The 19680-nt window shown below is 44.2% G+C and overlaps 1 protein-coding gene and 1 long non-coding RNA gene across 4 annotated transcripts in view; both read left to right on the plus strand.

Moving 5' to 3' along the window:
* Window positions 1–17384, plus strand: part of LOC148661792 (LIM domain-binding protein 3-like) — a 51878-nt gene extending 34494 nt beyond the window's left edge. The window contains exons 4-9 of one of the 3 annotated variants that reach the window (XM_088636095.1): window positions 3558–3580; window positions 6277–6480; window positions 8193–8222; window positions 10875–11038; window positions 12188–12224; window positions 13030–17384. In XM_088636095.1, coding sequence (XP_088492221.1) covers window positions 3558–3580; window positions 6277–6480; window positions 8193–8222; window positions 10875–11038; window positions 12188–12224; window positions 13030–13126 — 555 coding nt within the window. In that variant the 3' untranslated portion in view covers window positions 13127–17384. Of the gene's footprint in view, window positions 1–183; window positions 510–3557; window positions 3581–6276; window positions 6481–8192; window positions 8223–10874; window positions 11039–12187; window positions 12225–13029 lie in introns of all 3 variants that reach the window. The other 2 variants (XM_088636096.1, XM_088636094.1) reach the window with 2 other exon arrangements.
* On the plus strand, window positions 670–1959 carry LOC148661793 (uncharacterized). Its single transcript, XR_015939599.1, has 2 exons — window positions 670–1010; window positions 1608–1959. It is a non-coding gene; the product is annotated as an uncharacterized LOC148661793 (long non-coding RNA).
* Window positions 17385–19680: the final 2296 nt, after the last annotated feature.

Below are 19680 nucleotides of genomic sequence, written 5' to 3' on the forward strand. Positions count from 1 at the left end.
CATCTGGCCACCTTGTCTGTGATTGAAGTGGAAAACCTGTATTGTCACACCTCTCGCGGCTCATCCCAAGCTGTCTTTGGTAGATGTGAGGACAGGAATTCATTTATTGTGCCCTGCTCTCTGTATCGTCTCTCCCCTTCTTTTTGTCGTTTCATTTCTCTCGCCTTTTGTTTCCTTCTGAAGGATCAGTCACTTCAAATCAATGGCAGCCTCTCAGCCTGCACTACCAGCCCTAAGCCACTGGGGGTAACCAACGGGACAAACTCCTACTTCTACAGCAAGCAGGAGATCAACCATTTCTCTAATGTTTCAATTACTGAAGCTGGAGGCCCTTCTCCCACGAAGCGGCTTTCAGGCCATGTCTCACTGGGCCCTGTGGGCAAACTGGCAGGGCAGAGGGGGCAGTATAACACCCCGATAGGCCTTTACTCAGCCGACACCATTAGGGAGATGGCTGAGGCTCAGGGAGGCCGCAGAGGAAGGGTCTCTGCTGTCGGCCTCCTCCAGGGGTATGTAACAGGACACACTAACACCCACAACAGAGTCTGTCCACTGATTCTTTGAGTCTCCGTCAGAAAGCTGTTCTGTAAACCCCATCCTGCAAGAATGCACAGAATACAGTTGCAGATGGCTTCTTTCTTTTACTAGAATATCAGAAATAACACTTTCATCAGGGATCTTATTGATCAAGAAATATAGTTTCATGAGGAGCTGAGAGAGTTTTAAATAAGTGGTGCTAATGGTCACAGCTGCAGCAATACAGTATATAGTATTCTGATAAAACCCAGACCTCTTCTTCTTCAACAGCTATTTCTTTCTGACTAATAAATTACAGTTCTGAGCAGGACTAGAGTGGAACCTGGTCCCAGAGACTGTGAGAATCATTCTCTGTTAGTATGTAAGACTTCCAGTGTTCTGTTTGCTTGGAGGACTGGGGTTATAGACACAGCCTTCCTTTTGAATCACACAAAAACCGGAGGAGAGGCTGACCCAGCAGCACTGTTGAGAAGGTATGTTTCTAACAGATCAGATCCTTTGGATTTAATCCACTATAGGTCTCCTGCTGTGTACCACAGCAAATCTCTTGGGATTAGTCCACTACAGGACTCCTGATGAGTAACAGAGCAGATCTCTTGGATTACCTTTTGGGTTGCCTCTGGTTTTATGTTTTTTTCTTTTGTGTAAAACAGAGGGAGGGCATGTTTTCGTTACTATATTCCTTGACATGTTAGAATTAAGCCTTAAAACAGCATCAGAAATGTAATGCTCTGTAGAAATATATAAAGTATTTATGTACTTTAATGTGGAAAGTCATCGCTTGTCCCCTTTTGTGCACCAATTTTCATAGTGAACAATGAGCCTGACAAGTCAGAGAGATGTACTGTACCTCCCTTGACCGTCAGAGGCGGTCATGCGCCCCTTCCCAGGCAATCGGGGGGGCAGTTCACGGTATAGAAGGCATGCCTCAGGCAGTGGCTTAAACCCAGACTCTGACTGCACGTAGTATGTACTCTTTGAGTTGCTCTAACTTGTAGTTGTTGGAGTGTCAATATTAAAGAAGTATGTTGTCAGTCGAGGTAACTTCAGTTGACCTTTTTGTCTTTTAGAGAAAGAGAATTGCCTGTAACATAATTCTTAAGTGACACCCAGACATGTTCAGTAAGTGTTCTTCTTGGAAGCAATCCTTAAAGTAATCTCTCGTTACTCATCTCATGTAGTCTGATTATATTGCTACTGTGACTGTCTGATACTTCTCACCAGTGCTGTGGGACTGCCCCTGCATACAGTGGACTCCACCTGCTGGCAGGCTGCTGTCACGACACTAGAAACACCAGCAGCTCCTCCATCCCAGGCTGGAGAGAAGAGACTCAGAACATTTAGCCATTCGTAGCTTCTGTATTCACAAGCAGGATGTTGTGCCTTTCCATGGCTTCCTTCATTACTTCCAAACATACAAAATCTTCTACTTCTCCTGAAGGAAGGCAGGCCTCAGAAAGAAAATCATATGCCAAGCTGGAGTTAGGGAGTGCCCTGTGAATAATCTTAAAGGAGCATATGGAATAATAATTAATAATAATAATTGCTTACACTTATATAGCGCTTTTCTGAACACTCCACTCAAAGCGCTTTACAGGTAATGGGGACTCCCCTCTACCACCACCAATGTGCAGCATCCACCTGGATAATGCCCTGTGATGGTACAGTATATAACACATAAGGAGTGTAATATACCATCATAGGGCATTAGTTCAACCAAAGAAAGAATTCTTGGTTTTAAAAACTGGCTTTGATTTTAAGATTCTTTGCTGAAGAACAATTGATGATAAAGTTTGTGAATAATGGATTAAATTGTTCCTTCTCATTGGCAGTTAAACTTATGGACATTAAAATATGAGAATATGAAGAAGTTTCTCTGAGGCTGTTTGGCTGGTGTTAACTTGAAAAACTGCTATGGGCTAGAGACAGAGCTGCAAATTATGTCATCAAAGTCACTTCCCAGAACTTTCCAGTCCCAGAAAGTCCTTGACTTTGTGTAGCTTGTTATGTAAAGAATCATCTTGGGGATACCGAAAGAAAATCCAGAGTCAGAGCCACCTTAAAAATGAAAGATGGGAAAGTTGAGGCACATGAGCCAAGCGAGTGGGAGAGGTGACTTCATGCGAGTGGCAGGGCTGGAGCGAGGGCGCTGGTGTTGAGTCCGCTGTGTGCGATAGTGTTACACCCTCTCTGCGCCAGCGCAAAGGGACACCTGTTTTTGCCTTTCCTTTAAAAGGCAGTGGAATTCGAGGGCTCGAGTTTCTGTACATCCTACACTGGCTCTGTATGTCCCGGGACATCTCTCTCCCTGCAGAGGAAAAACAGGAATTTTCATGCAAGGCAAAAAAGGACTTTATTGAACCCTGGCATAAACTTTAACCCTGCAGGTGATGTGGTGGGGCTGTGACTGCTGTAACATGGCTTTGGAGCTGCGGTTGGTTTGGCTGGAGGGCGGTGGCCTGGGGTCAGTGCGGCACAGCGCGGTGGCCGCTGTCCTTGTCCATCACTCCTTAAAACTGTGTTTATGGCGGCAGAGTCTGGAGTCCTCGAGAAGCTTTGAGAGGAAGCTCAGACTCCAATTATAACCCGTGGTCATGGAGCCCGTGAGGCCAATTGAATTAATAAATCAAGGGCAACTCCCTGGAAGGCAAGCAAGCTCTGAGAAAGATCTGCACAAAGCATTTCAAGACTCTCTTAGAAGAAGATTTCTATAGGGAAAAAAAACTGAATGTTGCTCAGGGTCATAAAATTAGATGGTTGAGGTAGAAGAGAAATCAAATTAGTTTGTTTGGTACAGTATTTCTAATCAGGATGCCATAGTGGAGTATTTAGCTCATTTGCACACCAGACAAACAATTTTCATGGCTGTCCTCACCAATGGACATCAGGACATCTGAGTACAGTCACGCCCTGCAGTGCTGTCCATGCCTGAGGTCATGTCGTGATGTTGCCAGAGTGAAAGGTCTCGAATGTGTTTTTAACTTTTTTCTCTCTCTCTCTTTCTCTTTCCACTGCATCAGGTCATTGCCAACACTGTTGCCAAGTTAGTATGATTTCCCATGAGCCTGTGCTCCGGGCTATGCTGTGTCCAAGCATGTTGTCTGTGATTGGTTGTTGAGCCAGTAGCCTGGGTCGCTTTAGAACTTTGGCAGGCATACCCTTCTATTCCATTGCATGTGGTGATTCATATAACATGCAGCCAATCTGTAAGCAATGTCTGTAGAGCTCCAGGCTTTCAGGCACACTATAACTGTGTCTCAGACTTGCCTACGTCAGGAGACAGCAGCGTCACTTCTGCTCTGGTCTGCACAGTGTCAGGACAGCAGTTTCACAGCTTCATAAGCAATGGGGTAAACCCACATTTGCATTTTTATAAGTCATTTTATAAAGGTCAGAAAATATTTTAATCAGCCAGGAATGGAAATTAAAGAAACTGAGACATGAATTCTAACACTTTACATTTATTTGGTGGTTAATAATACACCATTTCAGTTTGTTTTAATTTATACAGTAATTGACTTGTGCAACAGTGCTGACTGTTGCAGATGAACAGTAGTGCCTCTAAATGGCTACAACTACTGCACTTTCACCAGTTTGACATAGAGGATAATGCCTTTCTTCAGATAGTACCTGAGTATAGTGCTCTGTAGCCTGATCCTTTCAATGCACATAGTTTCATGAAGACCCTTGTGCTCCAGTCCTTGGTAGTGAGTTGAGTGCATGCGACAATGAAATAACACTGAGTTCTATTGGAACCTCCAAGGTTTAGACAATAGTCTCCATTTCTGAAGATAAAGCAGCAGAGGACAGACTGCATGTTGTGACTTGGTGAACTGGGTGGTGAATGATGGAGTGGAAAGATAGACAATCCCATTATAAGGTGGACATGCATGCAATTCTATTTGTCCGTAAGCTAATGGGTTACAGTACCTCTTGTCTGGAGATATTGCTAGAAGAGGTACTTGATTCTGAATTTAAAGGTCAAAAGGCTTCCATGTGCCATTTTTCATGTTGCATTTAGAAAATATTGTGTTCTACATTGTAGCTTTAAAGACGGAATAAATAATATGATCACAATAAAAGAATGGTTACAGCAGCTAACTGATCTGACAGCCTCATCTAGCAATTCACTGAAAGAGTGGAAGCAGAAGCCAGGGTGTCACCTTCAACAACATGGCTGGGCAGCATGTTCAACACTCCCACAGTTCTCTGTGTAAAACGTGCCTCCAGTTCTCAGTTTTAAATGTATTTCCCAGTAATTTCAATATGTGTACTCTGGTCTGAAAATATTTTATTATTGGAGTGATTGTTACATCTACTTTTGACCTTTATTTCAGGGCCTAGGGTTCTGAGCAGTGTGGTGGCTTTAAAAGGATTGCCATTATGCCGTCTTATATGAGGCCGCTTTGTTTTTTGTGTTTACGTTTTGTCCTTTTCACTTGATTTCAGTCTGTTTCAGCTCCTTAAATGTTTTATAAATACAGTACCGTGTCTTCATATCTCCATACTAATAATAAAAATAATTACTTACACTTATATAGTGCTTTTCTGGACACTCCACTCAAAGCGCTTTACAGGTAATGGGGACTCCCCTCCACCACCACCAATGTGCAGCATCCACCTGGATGATGCGATGGCAGCCATAGTGTGCCAGAACGCTCACCACACATCGGCTATCAGTGGGGAGGAGAGCAGAGTAATGAAGCCAGTTCATAGATGGGGATTATTAGGAGGCCATGACTGGTAAGGGCCAATTGGAAATTTGGCCAGGACACTGGGGTTACACCCCTACTCTTTTCGAGAAGCGCCCTGGGATTTTTAATGACCACAGAGAGTCAGGACCTCGGTTTTACGTCTCATCCGAAGGACGGCGCCTGTTTACAGTATAGTGTCCCCGTCACTATACTGGGGCATTAGGACCCACATGGACTGCAGGGTGAGCTCCCCCTGCTGGCCCCACTAACACCTCTTCCAGCAGCAGCCTTAGTTTTTCCCAGGAGGTCTCCCATCCAGGTACTGACCAGGCTCACACCTGCTCAGCTTCAGTGGGCTGCCAGTTGTGAGTTGCAGGGTGATATGGCTGCTGGATTTACTGCTTTTGTTAATTAGGTTTAAGATATTAGTAAAAATTAGGGTTTGTGTGACTAGTCCATGAGGCCACCTGTGGCAGGCAGCCTTCTGACCCTGAGGACAGACCTGGTCTCGGGATCACAGCAAGGCAGGTAGTCTGGTGTGGTGTTTGTTGACCAGTAGGAGGCACTGCTCCCTCTGGACCACTAATTCCAAACCAGTACCACAGTAGTCCTGGCTGTGTGTGGGAATGAAAAATCCTTTGGCATTGTTCGAAGGAGTAGGGGTGCTGACCTAGGTGCTCTGATTGAATTGGCTTTGTAGATCCTTACTGTATTTGAGCTTCTGTTGCAGAATGGGCTATTCTGAGAGGAAGGTGCCCATCTGTGAGGAATGACACGAGTCCCCACGTTCCTGCAAAGCTTCCCACAGAAACAATAATTAAATCCAAGGTATTTTTGTCACAGGCATACCCAGGCATAGGCCAGTTCATCTCAATGCAGAGAGTACAGGTTTCTTGACTACATTTACCTGCTGATTGGTCCCTTCCTTATTGTTACATTGTCACATTGGGACACTCTCCGCTGCCACCCTTCCTCCCTCACAGTCTCTGTCTGTCCTGCACTGTCTCTCTCTCTCTGTCTCTCTCACGTCCCCCACTGCCTGCAGCACTGAGTATATCCCCAGCTTCAACCCCAGCGTGCTGAAGGACTCTGCCTTGTCCACACACAAGCCAATTGAGGTCAAGGGGCCTGGTGGCAAGGCTACCATCATCCACGCCCAGTACAACACCCCCATTAGCATGTACTCCCAGGACGCCATCATGGACGCCATTGCTGGTCAGGCCCAGGCCAGGGGAAGCGACATCTCAAGGTAAGCGTCATTCTGCATAGGCCTGCCACCCCACAGCCCGCTGGCTGCTGAAGACCCTTCGGAGAAACATTTGCACAGTGCTCATTCACCATGGTTTCCAATGCTCTAATTTAATTTGCTTTCACTGTGCTTTCACTGTATGTTAGTGCACTAGAGTAGGTTGGTCGCTCCGTGATTTGTTAATCCTTTGCCAAGTAGGGTCACTCGGAAATCAAAGCTAGATAGATGTTCTTGTTCCCTGTTCTCTCTAGGGGAGTTTCCCCAACATGACAGCTTCTAAGAACACTTTAATTCTCGTGTGATAGACTATTACTGTGAGCTCCCTGTCTGCTTTCTTCACTGGGTTGTCTCCCTCCTGTCAGCTGTTGTGTGAGGCAGTGGGCTCCCTCAGGGCTGTGCTTCAGGCTATAGAGAGAAGACAAGTGTCTCTTTGTGGATACGGATATCTGAAGAGACCTAGCTGGGACTCATGTCCTGCCGCTTCAAAGTGGACATGTAAAAGAGAAGTGCCTTCGTCCAAAACCATCTCTCATGTTCTCCCTATTAAACTGTTTACCTCAGGTTCACTAGCTATTAATCACATTGCTGAAGCGTCTGTCCTCTTCTTTATTTAATTCATACGTGTGCTCCCTCCCCATATCTTCAGAGACTTCTTTTTTTTTGCACAGTCCAGGAGCTTTTCAAATTTCATTAACGTTAACTGACCTTGCGTTCTGAAAACACAGTACAGGAATTTGTTCATTCATTCCTATGCTGCCTTCTAAAAATAAATGGATTTCCAGGTACAAACACTGTATGAAATTTTAATGTAATTTGCGAGAACACTGTAAAAGGTAAATTATTTCAGTTTAAATATTGTTCTACACACATCTCCTTTTTTACATTACCTTAAAAATCTTATTCTAAACTTTAAAATTAATTTAGGAAGTTTCTATTTGATATCTTGTACTTGTAAAATCAATACAAATGCATTATAGTCAACTTCCTGATGGAGAGTTATCAGCGTGGGCATTAGTACAAATCCTGCCGGCTGTATCCTGCCTTGCTGTCGGTGTCACTGATAAGTCAGTCTCCAGCTTCCTTCTGTGCACCGTGCTGTCACAGGTGAGGCCTCGATTGCCTGTCTTCCGTGAACAGCAGGGGGCGCTTTTGCAGCGCATGGTTGCACCCAGTCAGCTTGCAGGAGCTGCGCCTACATGTGCAGCGTGTTCTGCTAAACCGCATCGTTGTAGGCGGGAGTCATGACGGATGATCACGATTGCCCCTTTCGCGTCCACTGCCTTTGAGAAATCCCGGCAGTGATTCCACATCGATAACCAGTGGATTCATCCCAGTGCACACCCTGTCTGCCTGCGGAGAAACGGCAGGGGCAGCGTGTCTGGCAAACACACAAAGGAGCGAAGGTCTTTTGGCCCATCTAGCCCCTTGGGTAGTAACAAACTGATCCGAGGATCTCGTCCAGCTACATCAAACTGGATCAGACTGTGGGATATTGTCTACTGGAGGTGGTTGGAAAGGTACCACAGTACAGCCGGGCTCCAGCTGTTTGTATAGAGCTCATATATCTCTCCCTTTTCTCCCCCTTCTCTCACTCCCTCCCTCCAACACCACCCCCACTGCACCATCCGTCTCACCCCTGCCCTGCTGCTTCCCCCCTCCCCCTGCAATCGCGGCCCTGCCCGGGGGCGACCGGGTGGTCATGTGACTCACAGTGGTGGCGGTGCTGCCGGCTCTCCCCTGGCGTAAGTAGACTAATCTTCGCCTCAGACGAGCATGGCGTCTGTCTGTCTCTCCTGCCTGTTCATCCTTGTACTAACGAGCTCATCCCCTTTGGTGCTGAGCTGCTAGCTGTGGCCCTGTCCTCCCTGGCATTTCAGATCTCTGTGTTGGGAACCAGTGGGACGGATCAGTTCTCCGTATTCCATATTGCCACCAATGCAGAGTTGATATCTTCTCTTCCTACCAGTCCAGGTGTTTATCCCACCTATCACTGAATCATTAGTTTCAACTCCTACATTGCATTGCATGGTGTATTAAATGCTCACTTGTCCTGATTTGTTTTAATAATCTACGACACGTGACTGTATGTAATGTAAAGCAGAGTAATTAGTCATTTAGCTGATTCTTTTATCTAAAGTAATTTACAGTGATAAATTTCAGATGAACTGCAGCTGCAGACCATAAACCAGGAGCCCCTCTCCTTCACTGCAGGACCAGGTATCCTGCTGGGTTTCAGACAAGAAGGGGCTGCTGGTTTGCAGTAAATAGTAGAAGCCTCACCTGCAGTGGAGTAGTAGTCTCTGCAGGTGCCCCTTCAGACCTGAAGAAAACTGCCATTACCAGGTGTTAGTGTCCCAGTTTATCACCCATCTGTTAATGGAGATGCTTAGACCTGAAATGTCTTAAAGTTTTCTGTCTAGAGTCCTCACTTGCTAAATAGCTGTAGACATTTGCATTATTAAACCATATTCATTCCTTTCAAGCCTTAGATGGTTGGAGACTTGCAGAGCCCTGTGAAATTAATTGTAATCTCCATATATTTAAAAGCTGAAAACGGTTACATGTGACAATCTAGTGGTTAGCCATTCCGGTCATTCCTGGTTCCAGTAAGCAGCAGAGAGTACAGTGACAGTGAATAGGAGTAGACAATGGGGTTCCAAGCACCAGAATTGGTGCCTATTTTTGGCCAATTGTTATAGGCACCCACAACTCTGTGTGTAAAAACACACTTTTACTTTGAGTCCTCAACATACTTGCCCTCAACACTTAACAGGCAGTAAAAAAAAACTTTGAGTAAACAGAAATGTTTGAAGTTACCATGGTTTAAGTGGCCCCAGTTAAATGGAGTGTGCCAGAACAATGTACCAGGTATTCGTTTTATAATTCCACTTCATTTTTGTAGTATCAGTTATGAGTTCTGGGTGCATTTTGATTTGGAGAAAGCCCTTCTCAAGGGATGTCAACCATACTTTCATTTTATTTGGACATGGTCTTAACCTGACCTAATTACTGGGCCAGTTTCAAATATCTTTAACCTCTACCAACTAACTTTGTCCACAAAGGCTTCCTGTACTACTTATAGAAGAAATCAGTTTTGGGTTTTACAGTGTATTTGCAGTTAACGAACACCCCTTCAGTCCATTGTGCTTTTGGTGTTTAACCCGTGATCCTCTGCTTTCATTCACTGGTGTTGTTATTCTTTCCTAACTCCTGAAGTCTATCCTCCTTAAGCCAACTAAGTCCACAGTCCTCTGGTGCATCTGTGTTCAGAGGTGCGGTCTGGAAAGGAAAACACTTAAAGGGCAAAAGCTGCTGGTTTGTTTTCCAGCTATCGAGATGTTCAGACAGGTACTTAAAGGACAGTGTGAAGTAGCTACACAAGAAATGATGGCTTATGGTCCTGAGCAGCATTCAGTGGCACCAAAAGGCAGAAGTTACACCTCTCAAAGGAGCCCAGAACAAAGTGAAATTGGATTCTGGAAGAATGGAAGCTAATTCTTGAGGCTGATCTTCAAAGAACTGGGCCTGAGGAGCAGGGTTTTATGTATGAAATGTGTACGGAACACACAAGGTTTGTCACTCCCAAATCCACTGCTGCCTGATATACCAAGAACCAATTAATGTACTTCACAATGAAGTGGCTGCGAATGTTCTGAGTCTGTTCCAGCTCCGGTATTAAAGAAATGTCTAAGGTTATGTTGGGTGTCTGGTTAAAGGATGTAGGCAGGTCAGAAGTTCATTGTTCATGTCTGGTTTGGTCCTGATGCTGGCTTGTGCTCATCTCCACACAGAGCCCCAAGAGCCCAACTCTCCCATCGTCCACCTACAAGTCCGATTTTACATGGCACCAGATATATTCACAGTACCTTTAAATTGGGGTGTCTGTCCAGTTTGAACCCCAGTGCTTCATTGCTCCATAGATTTTCATGGGTGGTGAGCATTGTGGATGTTCTGTTGCCTTGACATGCTGATGACATTTCCTGGGTTTGAGCGATTCTGATGTGGAAGAGGGGTCTCCCAGGGCTCTGGGTTTGAGCGATTGTGAGGTTTAATATTATAGTGATTGTGTATTTTAATATTAATCACTGGAGACAGAAAGTTTGTTTGCCTAGGTTCTACTTTTGTCTTCTATTTTAGTTGTGCAGACTTAGATGTTACTTCCCCAGGTCTTCGTCCAGGTCTCAATAATAGTCTAGAAGTATCCTATTACATGCGTGCAAGTTACCTATTGGATGGGGTAACCATACAGGAGAGTGGCTAGTGACAGGATATGTTGTGTGTTGAACAAGGTCTTCCTCTGTAGCCTCAGCGGCTGGGGGGGTATTGTGACCCCAGCCTAGCAGGAGGTAGGGTTCAGGACCTACTGACAACAACGGCTCTCTCTGTGGTTGCAGTACGCTCCCTGTTAAAGACCCTCTCGTAGACAGTGCTTCTCCAGTGTATCAGGCTGTCGTCAAGAACCAGGAGAAGGGCGAGCTGGATGACTGGGCTCGCCGTGCTGCCAACCTGCAGTCCAAGTCCTTCCGCGTCCTGGCTCACATCACAGGAACGGAGTACAGTAAGTACAGCATGCTCCCCTTTCACACACAGTGCTGATGATCTGTACAATGCCTCTGTTTATCTGGACCCTTTCTCTTGTGTTATATAATGTAAGATATGAATTATATTACATGTAAGAGTGTAATAGAGAGTCCTGCCTCATTCAAAGGAACAGCCTTGACATTTGGAGCAAAGGACAGCAGCAAAACACCCAGCATACAACAGAGCAGACACAAACACAGTAGTGATGGATACGTTGGCTTGGTGCGGCTCGTTCCATGTTTCTTAGGGATGCTTCTTAGGGATCTTAACAAGGCTGGCACCATGATGTTCACACCATGGTCCTCTCTGTAGCCTCCAGACACTCTCTGTAGCCTCCAGACTTGTATGTCTGGCCAGTTCTACCAAAACCAGGTTCTTAAAAGTCCACTTAAGTGCTGTTCTTTTAATGGATTAAATACTTCTAATTCGAATTTTGCTGAGTTTTACTGAATTAGAATAGTAATTCATACACAAATAGTAGTGCTAGATTCCCTGTAAACCTAAATCGAAATACAGTGCTTTTGGACCATCCTGCTTACATCTTGACTAAAAATGGCAAATAACAAGCATTAAAGACTAACAGTAAGCTCATATATGTATATGAAATTAAGGAGCGGGAATGTCATTACTGTCAGGATCGTCAAGAGATCAAATCTGTCCTCCGACTCTTCCAATCTAATGTCAGAGAGGAAAGTGTTTTACCAAAACTATTGATAAATTATATTGTTTAGGAAACTATGTCAGGATCAACACAATAAACCACTAAACAACAATCCATTTCACTTTGATTCATCAAGTCCCACTATCAGCAAGAACAAGTTCTGGCTCCAAGAAATTATTGGAATAGTTATTAGTTACCAACAAGGCTAAAATAACCAACCTCCTCTCATTTGTAACTGTTCTTATGTTCTAAGTATGCCAGAATGACAATTATAAGCTGTAAAGGTTTTCCTTAAGAGCCTAGGCAGAGCTGGTCACAGATCACTGGTTTAGCTGAATGTAAAAAAGGCAAGAATTCTCCAGGAAGACCTGAATCCTTTCTCTCAGGAAGTATGGTGACAGTCAGTGCAGTTGGTGTCCACTTGTCCACCTCAAACGCTGACGCCTGTTTTCTTCTGTCTTTCAGTGCAAGACCCAGACGAGGATGCTCTGAGGAGATCAAGGTAGGCAGCTAGCAGCAGCTCTGGTGGCCTTATCTGTCAGACACACAGTCCCAGCAGTACATCAGAGACTTAGGCCAAGTGCTGGTTTAATACACAGCTTAATCCAGGACACAGACATCTTCTGCCAGGCCCTCTTCCAGGACACTCGGCTGCAACTTCGTTAAATGCTCCAAGGCCTTGGCTTCAGAGGAAGCTGACCTTTTGGAGCTGGAATGTGTTTAAGTGCCATATAATGGGAGTGGGTGAGGTTTTTGGGCAGCAGCAGCTCTTGACTGTATGATAGCTGGAATGGTTCAGCAAACCCTGCTCTGGTACAGTTTTGACATTTGTAAAGAATTCAGTGTGAAAATGCTAAGCAATACCAACTTCAAATCTTGCTTACCATTCTCTTTAGAGATCAATTTAATAGTAATGTAATTTAATATGTCAGGCTATATAAGCTTATATAAACAAGTGATTGGATATACAAACAAGACTTTTTTGTCTATTTTAAATGCTGAACTGGGAAACCATTTCAATTGCCTGGTGGGAGAAGAAATTATTCCTGTCCTGTTAGAGTACCGAAAGTTGCTTTTCATTGTTCTGGTTTGGGTTAAGCTGAGACTCATTAGTGCTGCTTAAGAACAGGCTCCTCTGGGCCACAATGGGGGACTGAGAAGTGCTGGATTGCCCAAACCCCAAAATCCCAGCTCCCACAGATGGCAGGCAGGCAGGGGTATGGAAGTCACAATCCCTAACCCCCTCTTTCTCTCCCTGTTTCTCTCTGTTTCTCTCCCCTCTCTTTCTCTCTTTCTCCATGCCACAGGGAAAGGTTTGAAACAGAAGTAAAAGGCCCACGTTTTGCTAAATTGAAAAACTGGCACCACGGCTTGTCTGCACAGATCCTTAACATTCAGGGTTAGGTGTGCAGCTGAGACAGGCAGGAAATATCAGAGGCAGGAACAGGAGGTAGAGGTGTGAAAGCAGAGTGTTTAGTACCTGTAATATGAGTTTAACAGTAGAGTAGTGAAAAAAGAAAATAACAAAACCAGTTTCCTGAGTGCTTGTCCTCATGTGTTATGTGTTTCTGATCTTGTATCCCTCCGCTATGTTATAGCTCTCAGTTCTGTTCATTCTAGACGCCAGTATTTCTATTTTTGGGCTGTTCCACTGATTTCCAAAGCAAATCGTTTGTTGCTGTACAACAAAAAGTAATAGAAATTGCCTGGCACTGTTGGAGGGCTGTATTTTTCCTCTTCAGTCCAATGAATTGTAATTTTAATAAAAGAGACCCCACTTTGAAACCAAAACAAAGATACAGAAGATGTGTCACTTATTTCCCCTTTGCTACTGTTGGACTTTGTCGATACTGAGGGGTTCAGGTTTGTAAGGAAGAATGGCTGCTCAAAACTTTTGAGATCCAGTTTGGAGTCAAGTAAATTTCTAGGTAAACTTGCTTCTTGTTTAATTGTAAGTCTGTTACATTACAATGGCATTGGAGGAAAGTATTTGCAGTGGAGTCCACAGTAGTGCTCCAGTGAGCATACGCTTCCCTACCATGTTAACATGAGCACCCTCAAGACTGGGAGGAAGCAAACTTCATTCAATAATAATAATAATAATAATAATAATTGCTTACACTTATATAGCGCTTTTCTGGACACTCCACTCAAAGCGCTTTACAGGTAATGGGGACTCCCCTTCACCACCACCAATGTGCAGCATCCACCTGGCACAAAACAGTACAAAACAGAGCAGACTCAAACACAGCAGTTTATGCAGAAGTGGACAATTCCATGATGCCTGGTGGAGTATGTGCTTATTTTAATGCAGCAGGGTTCTGTAAACAGCAAAGAAGCCCCATCTAGGCATAGAACACACACAAAAACATTACCAAGGAGAGAGTTTTGTTTTTTACATTGTAATAGGTTGGTCATTCTTGTCTGGCAATGAACACGGCAGCTAAGGTATCGAAACAAAAAGCCAGTTTGACCATGTGACCCTCCCAGCAAGGAGTGAGAATCCTGCGGGAGAATGAGGTTTGAGAAGAATCCATATTTCGTTGGGCTGTAACCTGGCTGTCAACACTGCCATGTCCTATCCACAGGGGTGCGACCGTGAGTAATCCTCTACCCCAACCCAGCAGCCTCAGCTCCTGTACAGACCTGAATCAGAGCAGTGGCTCTTGTTGCTTCCCAGGTTCAGTCTCATAAGAGTTACTCTAACAGTGTCAAAGCTGGTGATAATTAGGACAATTCTGTTTACAATACCAGGGAGAAAAGGTACCAGGTTAAAAGAAGTCTCCCAATTTTTTTAAGTAACACGAGAGACTGCTTTTGAAATCTCTTGATGCCCTTTGTCTTATTCTTCTAATAAGACAATGTTTTTTCCCTCTTTGGAAAACAACAATACCTGACAAGATCCTTGAGTATGCTGATGTAATGCTGTGCACATGGTCATGTGGGACACTGAAAGACAGACTGACACATGGAGTGAAGTTTCAGTTTCTTTCATTTATTTTTGAGACCGCTGAGTGCAGAACACTCCGTAGTTCCCTTTGTATCTATTAATAAACCAGCGTTTGTGGAGAACAGTTCTTATTCTTGTTTTTTTAATGTGCTGTAAGCTTGTAGGATTAGTAATGGTTTATGATGCCATTGTAATTTTTTTATTTGTGAAGTGGGAGATAGGGAGAATGTTTAAATAGATTAAAGGAAAGGTTATAGCTTTGCTTTGTTTTATGATGCTGTTTTATTGAGTTCACATTTATCTCATTAATAGGCAAACTGCCCAAATTTTTCCCAAGTTAGTCTATTGGGTTTAAAAAGAAAATTAAGTAAGAGGGTTGACAGACAGTTCAGGAGAGACTACTGTCTAGTCTTTCTGAGTGATTATGCTTTTAAAAGCAGACAAGTGATGCATTGAACCTCAATAAGAACATTAAAAAGGTTACAAGCATGAAGAGGCTATTTCGGCCCATCTAACCTGTTTGGTATTTAGTTGACAAAGGATCTCAACCAGCTGTTTTTTAAAAGAAGCCAAATTATCGGCACATGGCTGGGTATCTTGTTCCATTCTCACAGAACGCTTTGTGTAAGAAGGTACCTCCTGTGTTATCCCTGCAATGGGTTGGAGTGGATTGCCTCCTTGCCTTTATGGTCTGTTCTCCACAAACTTCTCTTTGTCACTGAAAACACAGGGCTGAGCAGAGTCTCTGCACTCTGAGATGAGTTGAGGGATAGAGTATGTTGACCAGGGTTGTCAAGCTTGTCATTTTGTTTTACTGATGTACAGACAGAACCCCAGGAGTGGGGTATCTCTTGGTGTTTGGGAAAGAGGAGTATTTTTTCCTCCCATGGGTGGGAGGGTGTTCATTCTGTAGCAGACAGCTTATTTCATCCAGAATTCCAGATTTGAGTGTTTAAGGGATTTCCATACCTTTAAAATTAGACCTGATTTTATGGGCAGTGGGCAGCCCTGATGTTGGCGAGGGTTTAGGGTCTCCCATACTGAAACACAACTGCGGATTGTCAGCACAGAGCAGTGCCGACACAGGAGTCCTGTTTCACACTCTGGTATCAGGCTGTAGCTCTGAGACAAAGAGCACTCTCTACTGAAGGACTGATTCATCACAGTTCAATTTGCATAGTTTTGGTGGAATGCTTGAATCATATTTGTAGTTTCAGATTTAGTACTACTCAGTGTTACCTGAAAACAGATTATTTTCTGTGATAAAGAGTGGTTTGAGCAAAACACCCAGGTTTTAAGGTCTTTTCAGTCATTTGAGAAAGAAGATGTATTCTTTTGCCACAGGTGTAATTTGGCATCCAACATTCTCTTATAAGCGGTTTGTACTGACCATCACTGTGCTTTCCTATGATTTTACTACGCTGTCAGTCTGCTTTTTTGAGGTTATTATTATTATTAATAATTATTATATTGTTATATAGCCCTGAGCAGCTCTTAATAAGTATTTGTTCTATGTTCTTGGAGTGAAGGGAAAGCGTGGCTATCAGTTCTGCTGCTTGGTCTTGAGTTCAGTTCCAGACTGGGCCACTTCTGTGTGGAGTTGGCATGTTCTCCTTGGCTTCTCCCACAGACATGCTGGCTGGGGTTAGTTGATGTCTCTTAATTGTCCCTGTGTGTGAACCCTACCCCTGTGTGTGTACTAGTCCCTGTTCCTGCTGGATTAGGCTCAGGCTCACCGAGACCCTGTGTAGGTGCAGCAGTGGATAATGGGTGGACTTTTACAGTGTAGTCTGGCACAGCACAGTGAAGATCTGGTAAAGACCTGGTGCAAACTACTGAGGAGAACTGTGGAAGAATTATACATTTTGTCATATTCCTTAGGCAACAGTGAAGGCAGTTTGTCCATTATTAGAGAGTAATGTCATTTTTTACTTTGTGTTTTTCTGTCCACACTTGGCAGCCAATGTAAATTATATCATGCTGCCAGGACTCCAGTGTCACAGAGCTGCAGCCTGTAACTCCCTTAAAGAATGAGACTGCTGGACCCCAGCTGCAGTTGTCTTTTTGTACGAGGCAGCGTTCTGTTACAGTCAGTACTGAGGCATTGAGGGAAAGCCATGGTACTGGAGCAGAAAATGAGCAGCTAGAAAGAAACTGGTGCCTCTTGAGCAAGAGAGAAACAGGAAAGAGCCAGAGAAGCAGCAGGAGAAATGCCCGTCAGGCTGTAGTTAAGTGCCACAGGTTGTGTGCATAGCGCAAAATCCATTTGTCAGCCATATTGTAATGTTGCCTCTCTCAGCTATCCCTGCAGTAAGGGGGCGTGCGGAGGGGGCACAGCCCATCCTGGTGTATCACCTTCGTCCTGTTTCATCTGGATTGACAGCTACTGGACATGTAGCGCCCCCTTGTGAGCTGATGCAAGAGCACCGTGTTAATTGAGTGGACTTTGATAATGACGTATCTCCCCCTGTGCCCGCCTGAAGGCGGGGCTGTGTCCTGTCTCCCACGGCCCACTGTCATGAAGCACTGAGGTCATGAGTGCTGAGGTCTCAGTGGGCGTGGGTGGCTCTGCCCCCCCACACACACCCTCCCCCAGGGAGACTGACAGGTGCATGCATGTGATCTCTACTTTACTTCTGCTGTAGCTTGAAAATCTCTCTGTATATAGTGGCAACATTATTCTGAAATAAAGAATGTGAAAATGACCCATCATTTTGGTTGTTGTGGGGGTGGTTGTTTCTTCCTGATTTAAGGAATTTTGGTGACGCCTGGGATGACTCAGGCCTTCCCAGTTCTGTCCTGATAATCGCTGTCTTTCCTAATGCAAATTTAAATTCCCAGCAGTCTTAGAGCTGTAATATTCATAAGATCATCTTATTTGCACATTATTGGTTCACTGAAAGGTTTTGTTAAGGAACAATGAGAGCTCATCTGGTATTGGCAGACTTCATAAGGAGCAAGTGACTTGTACATAACACTTTTCTTCCTCTTAAGCATCTCCCAGAGGTTTTAATGAGCAGAACAGCCCTTTTGAACAGGAGACAACACAGCTCCAGTAGCGCTGAGATATACTGTAAGTGTGTATTGATTATGTGGGGCAGATAGCAGTCACCCTAGAGCCTGGTTAGTCACTCACATGTCCCATTTTACCCTCCTTGAGTGCTGAGGTTTACGTACGGTATGACTCCAACAGCAGTTAAATAGCTAAAATAATTCTTATGAAAAACTTATCTGTCTGCAACCTAAAACTGCGCTCATAAGAATTGAAAAAACACTTTTTCTATTTTTTTGGCTAAAACAAGAAAGCAAAAGCAGCTCCAGCATCTAAACTAGGATGAATACTATGAGCCACCTCATATGCTGTTTAAAAGCAGATACTTTCCACATGATGAATCACAAATGATTTTTCCCAACCTTTTGTGATGCAAAGAGTGAAGTGTTTTCCACGAAGACCTTCGTACTGGTATATCCTTGAAATATTTACCTGCTGAGTGCTAGCACAGAGTCCAGCCCCTGACTCTTACTGGTGTGGATCAGATGAAAAGCCATGCTTCACCCTGCACTAACCACTGATGGCATATAACAAGAATCCACGATCATACAGAAAATAGATTTAATCTCTTATTTAGGAGTGTTTATAATGAGCTATTCTATCACATATAATGGTCAGAGACATTACTAAATAAATCTGATGTACATATCACCCAGGGAGGTGAGTTTCTGCTTCCTTCCTCCTAGGAACAGTTCTCACTCCTGCCCTCCTTATTTTTGCTCAGCTCAAATTCAGATCTACTGCAGCAGCTCTCACATAATGATGGTTGTTCCTGCAGCTCTGTGTTTTTGTAAGGTACATTTATTGTCTATAGCAAAAATGTATTTCACAGTGTTGCTTAGCATCGTAAGGTTGTGGTGTAGCTCAATACTGAAGAAAAATGCATTTTCTTGTCTGTAAGGATGTCTTCTCTATAACTTAGAGATAAAGAGCTGCAAGCTTTTGCCAAGATGCTCAGGTGTCAGTCTTGAGGTGTGTCAGTGAGAGCGGAGTGGGCTTGGTGTGATCGATTTAGAAGAGAAACTGCAGGAAGGCCAGGTGAAGAGCTGACGCGTGGGCATCTGTCCATCTATGGTGAAAAAAGGAGGCAATCGTGGAGTGATTAGAGAGAGCTGGCGTTGAGAAAGCCGAAGCTGTTTCAAAAGACCTGAGAAGGTAATTCTGCTTGTCTGGTTTTCACATAGGGAAATTGCTTAGGTCTGCTGTGCGCTAATTTGTACTGATTAATTCTGTGTTGTACTGGATACGAACGCTAACCTCCTTCTTCCTCGGATCTGCTCCCCCTCTCACTCCATCAGGAGGAGGGGATACCCCTCCCTGCATGCATTGCATGCTGGGAAAAGAGAGAGAGTCTTGCAGCTGTGCTTGTGCCGATGGGTGGCTGACCCTCTCCCTCCATCCCTCCATCCCTCCATCCCTCCATCCACACAGCACCTCATCCCAGACCTCTTAAGACAAACCAAAGGAAAACCTTCCCCCCAGTTTTCCTGAGCTTGTTTTCCTTTTCTCTTACCATTCTGACCCAGGCACACAAGTAAGTTTCCATGGGCACTGGCGCTGCTCCACAGTCTCTGTTGCTCCTTCATCTTGACGGTAGAAACACAAACACAAACTCAGAGCCTTTATTCTTGAATTTGCTTTTCTGACAGGAAGTCGAAGCTAGTAATTACTTATCTCTTCCCCTCTGTGCCTTCCCATCTCTTTTACTTTGTAGCTGAAATTGAGAGCAGCAGGAAGAGATCCATATAGGTGTCCATGCCATCATAGATGAGTGCATTAGCTCTGGTTAATTCCCAGTCATTGTGTTCCTGGAAAGAAAGAGTGTTTGAAGTGTTAGAAGGAAGTGGATGAACATTTTTTAAAAACATGATCCCCGTTAAAGTGATGTCTTATCAAGGCAAGTTCATGAACTCGCCATCCTTCTGAAGGCCACCTGCACCTCAGTCCAGGATATGT

The sequence above is a fragment of the Lepisosteus platostomus genome, chromosome 6 (assembly GCF_059453375.1).
Source record: "Lepisosteus platostomus isolate fLepPlt1 chromosome 6, fLepPlt1.hap1, whole genome shotgun sequence".
NCBI classification, from domain to species: Eukaryota; Metazoa; Chordata; class Actinopteri; order Semionotiformes; family Lepisosteidae; genus Lepisosteus; species Lepisosteus platostomus.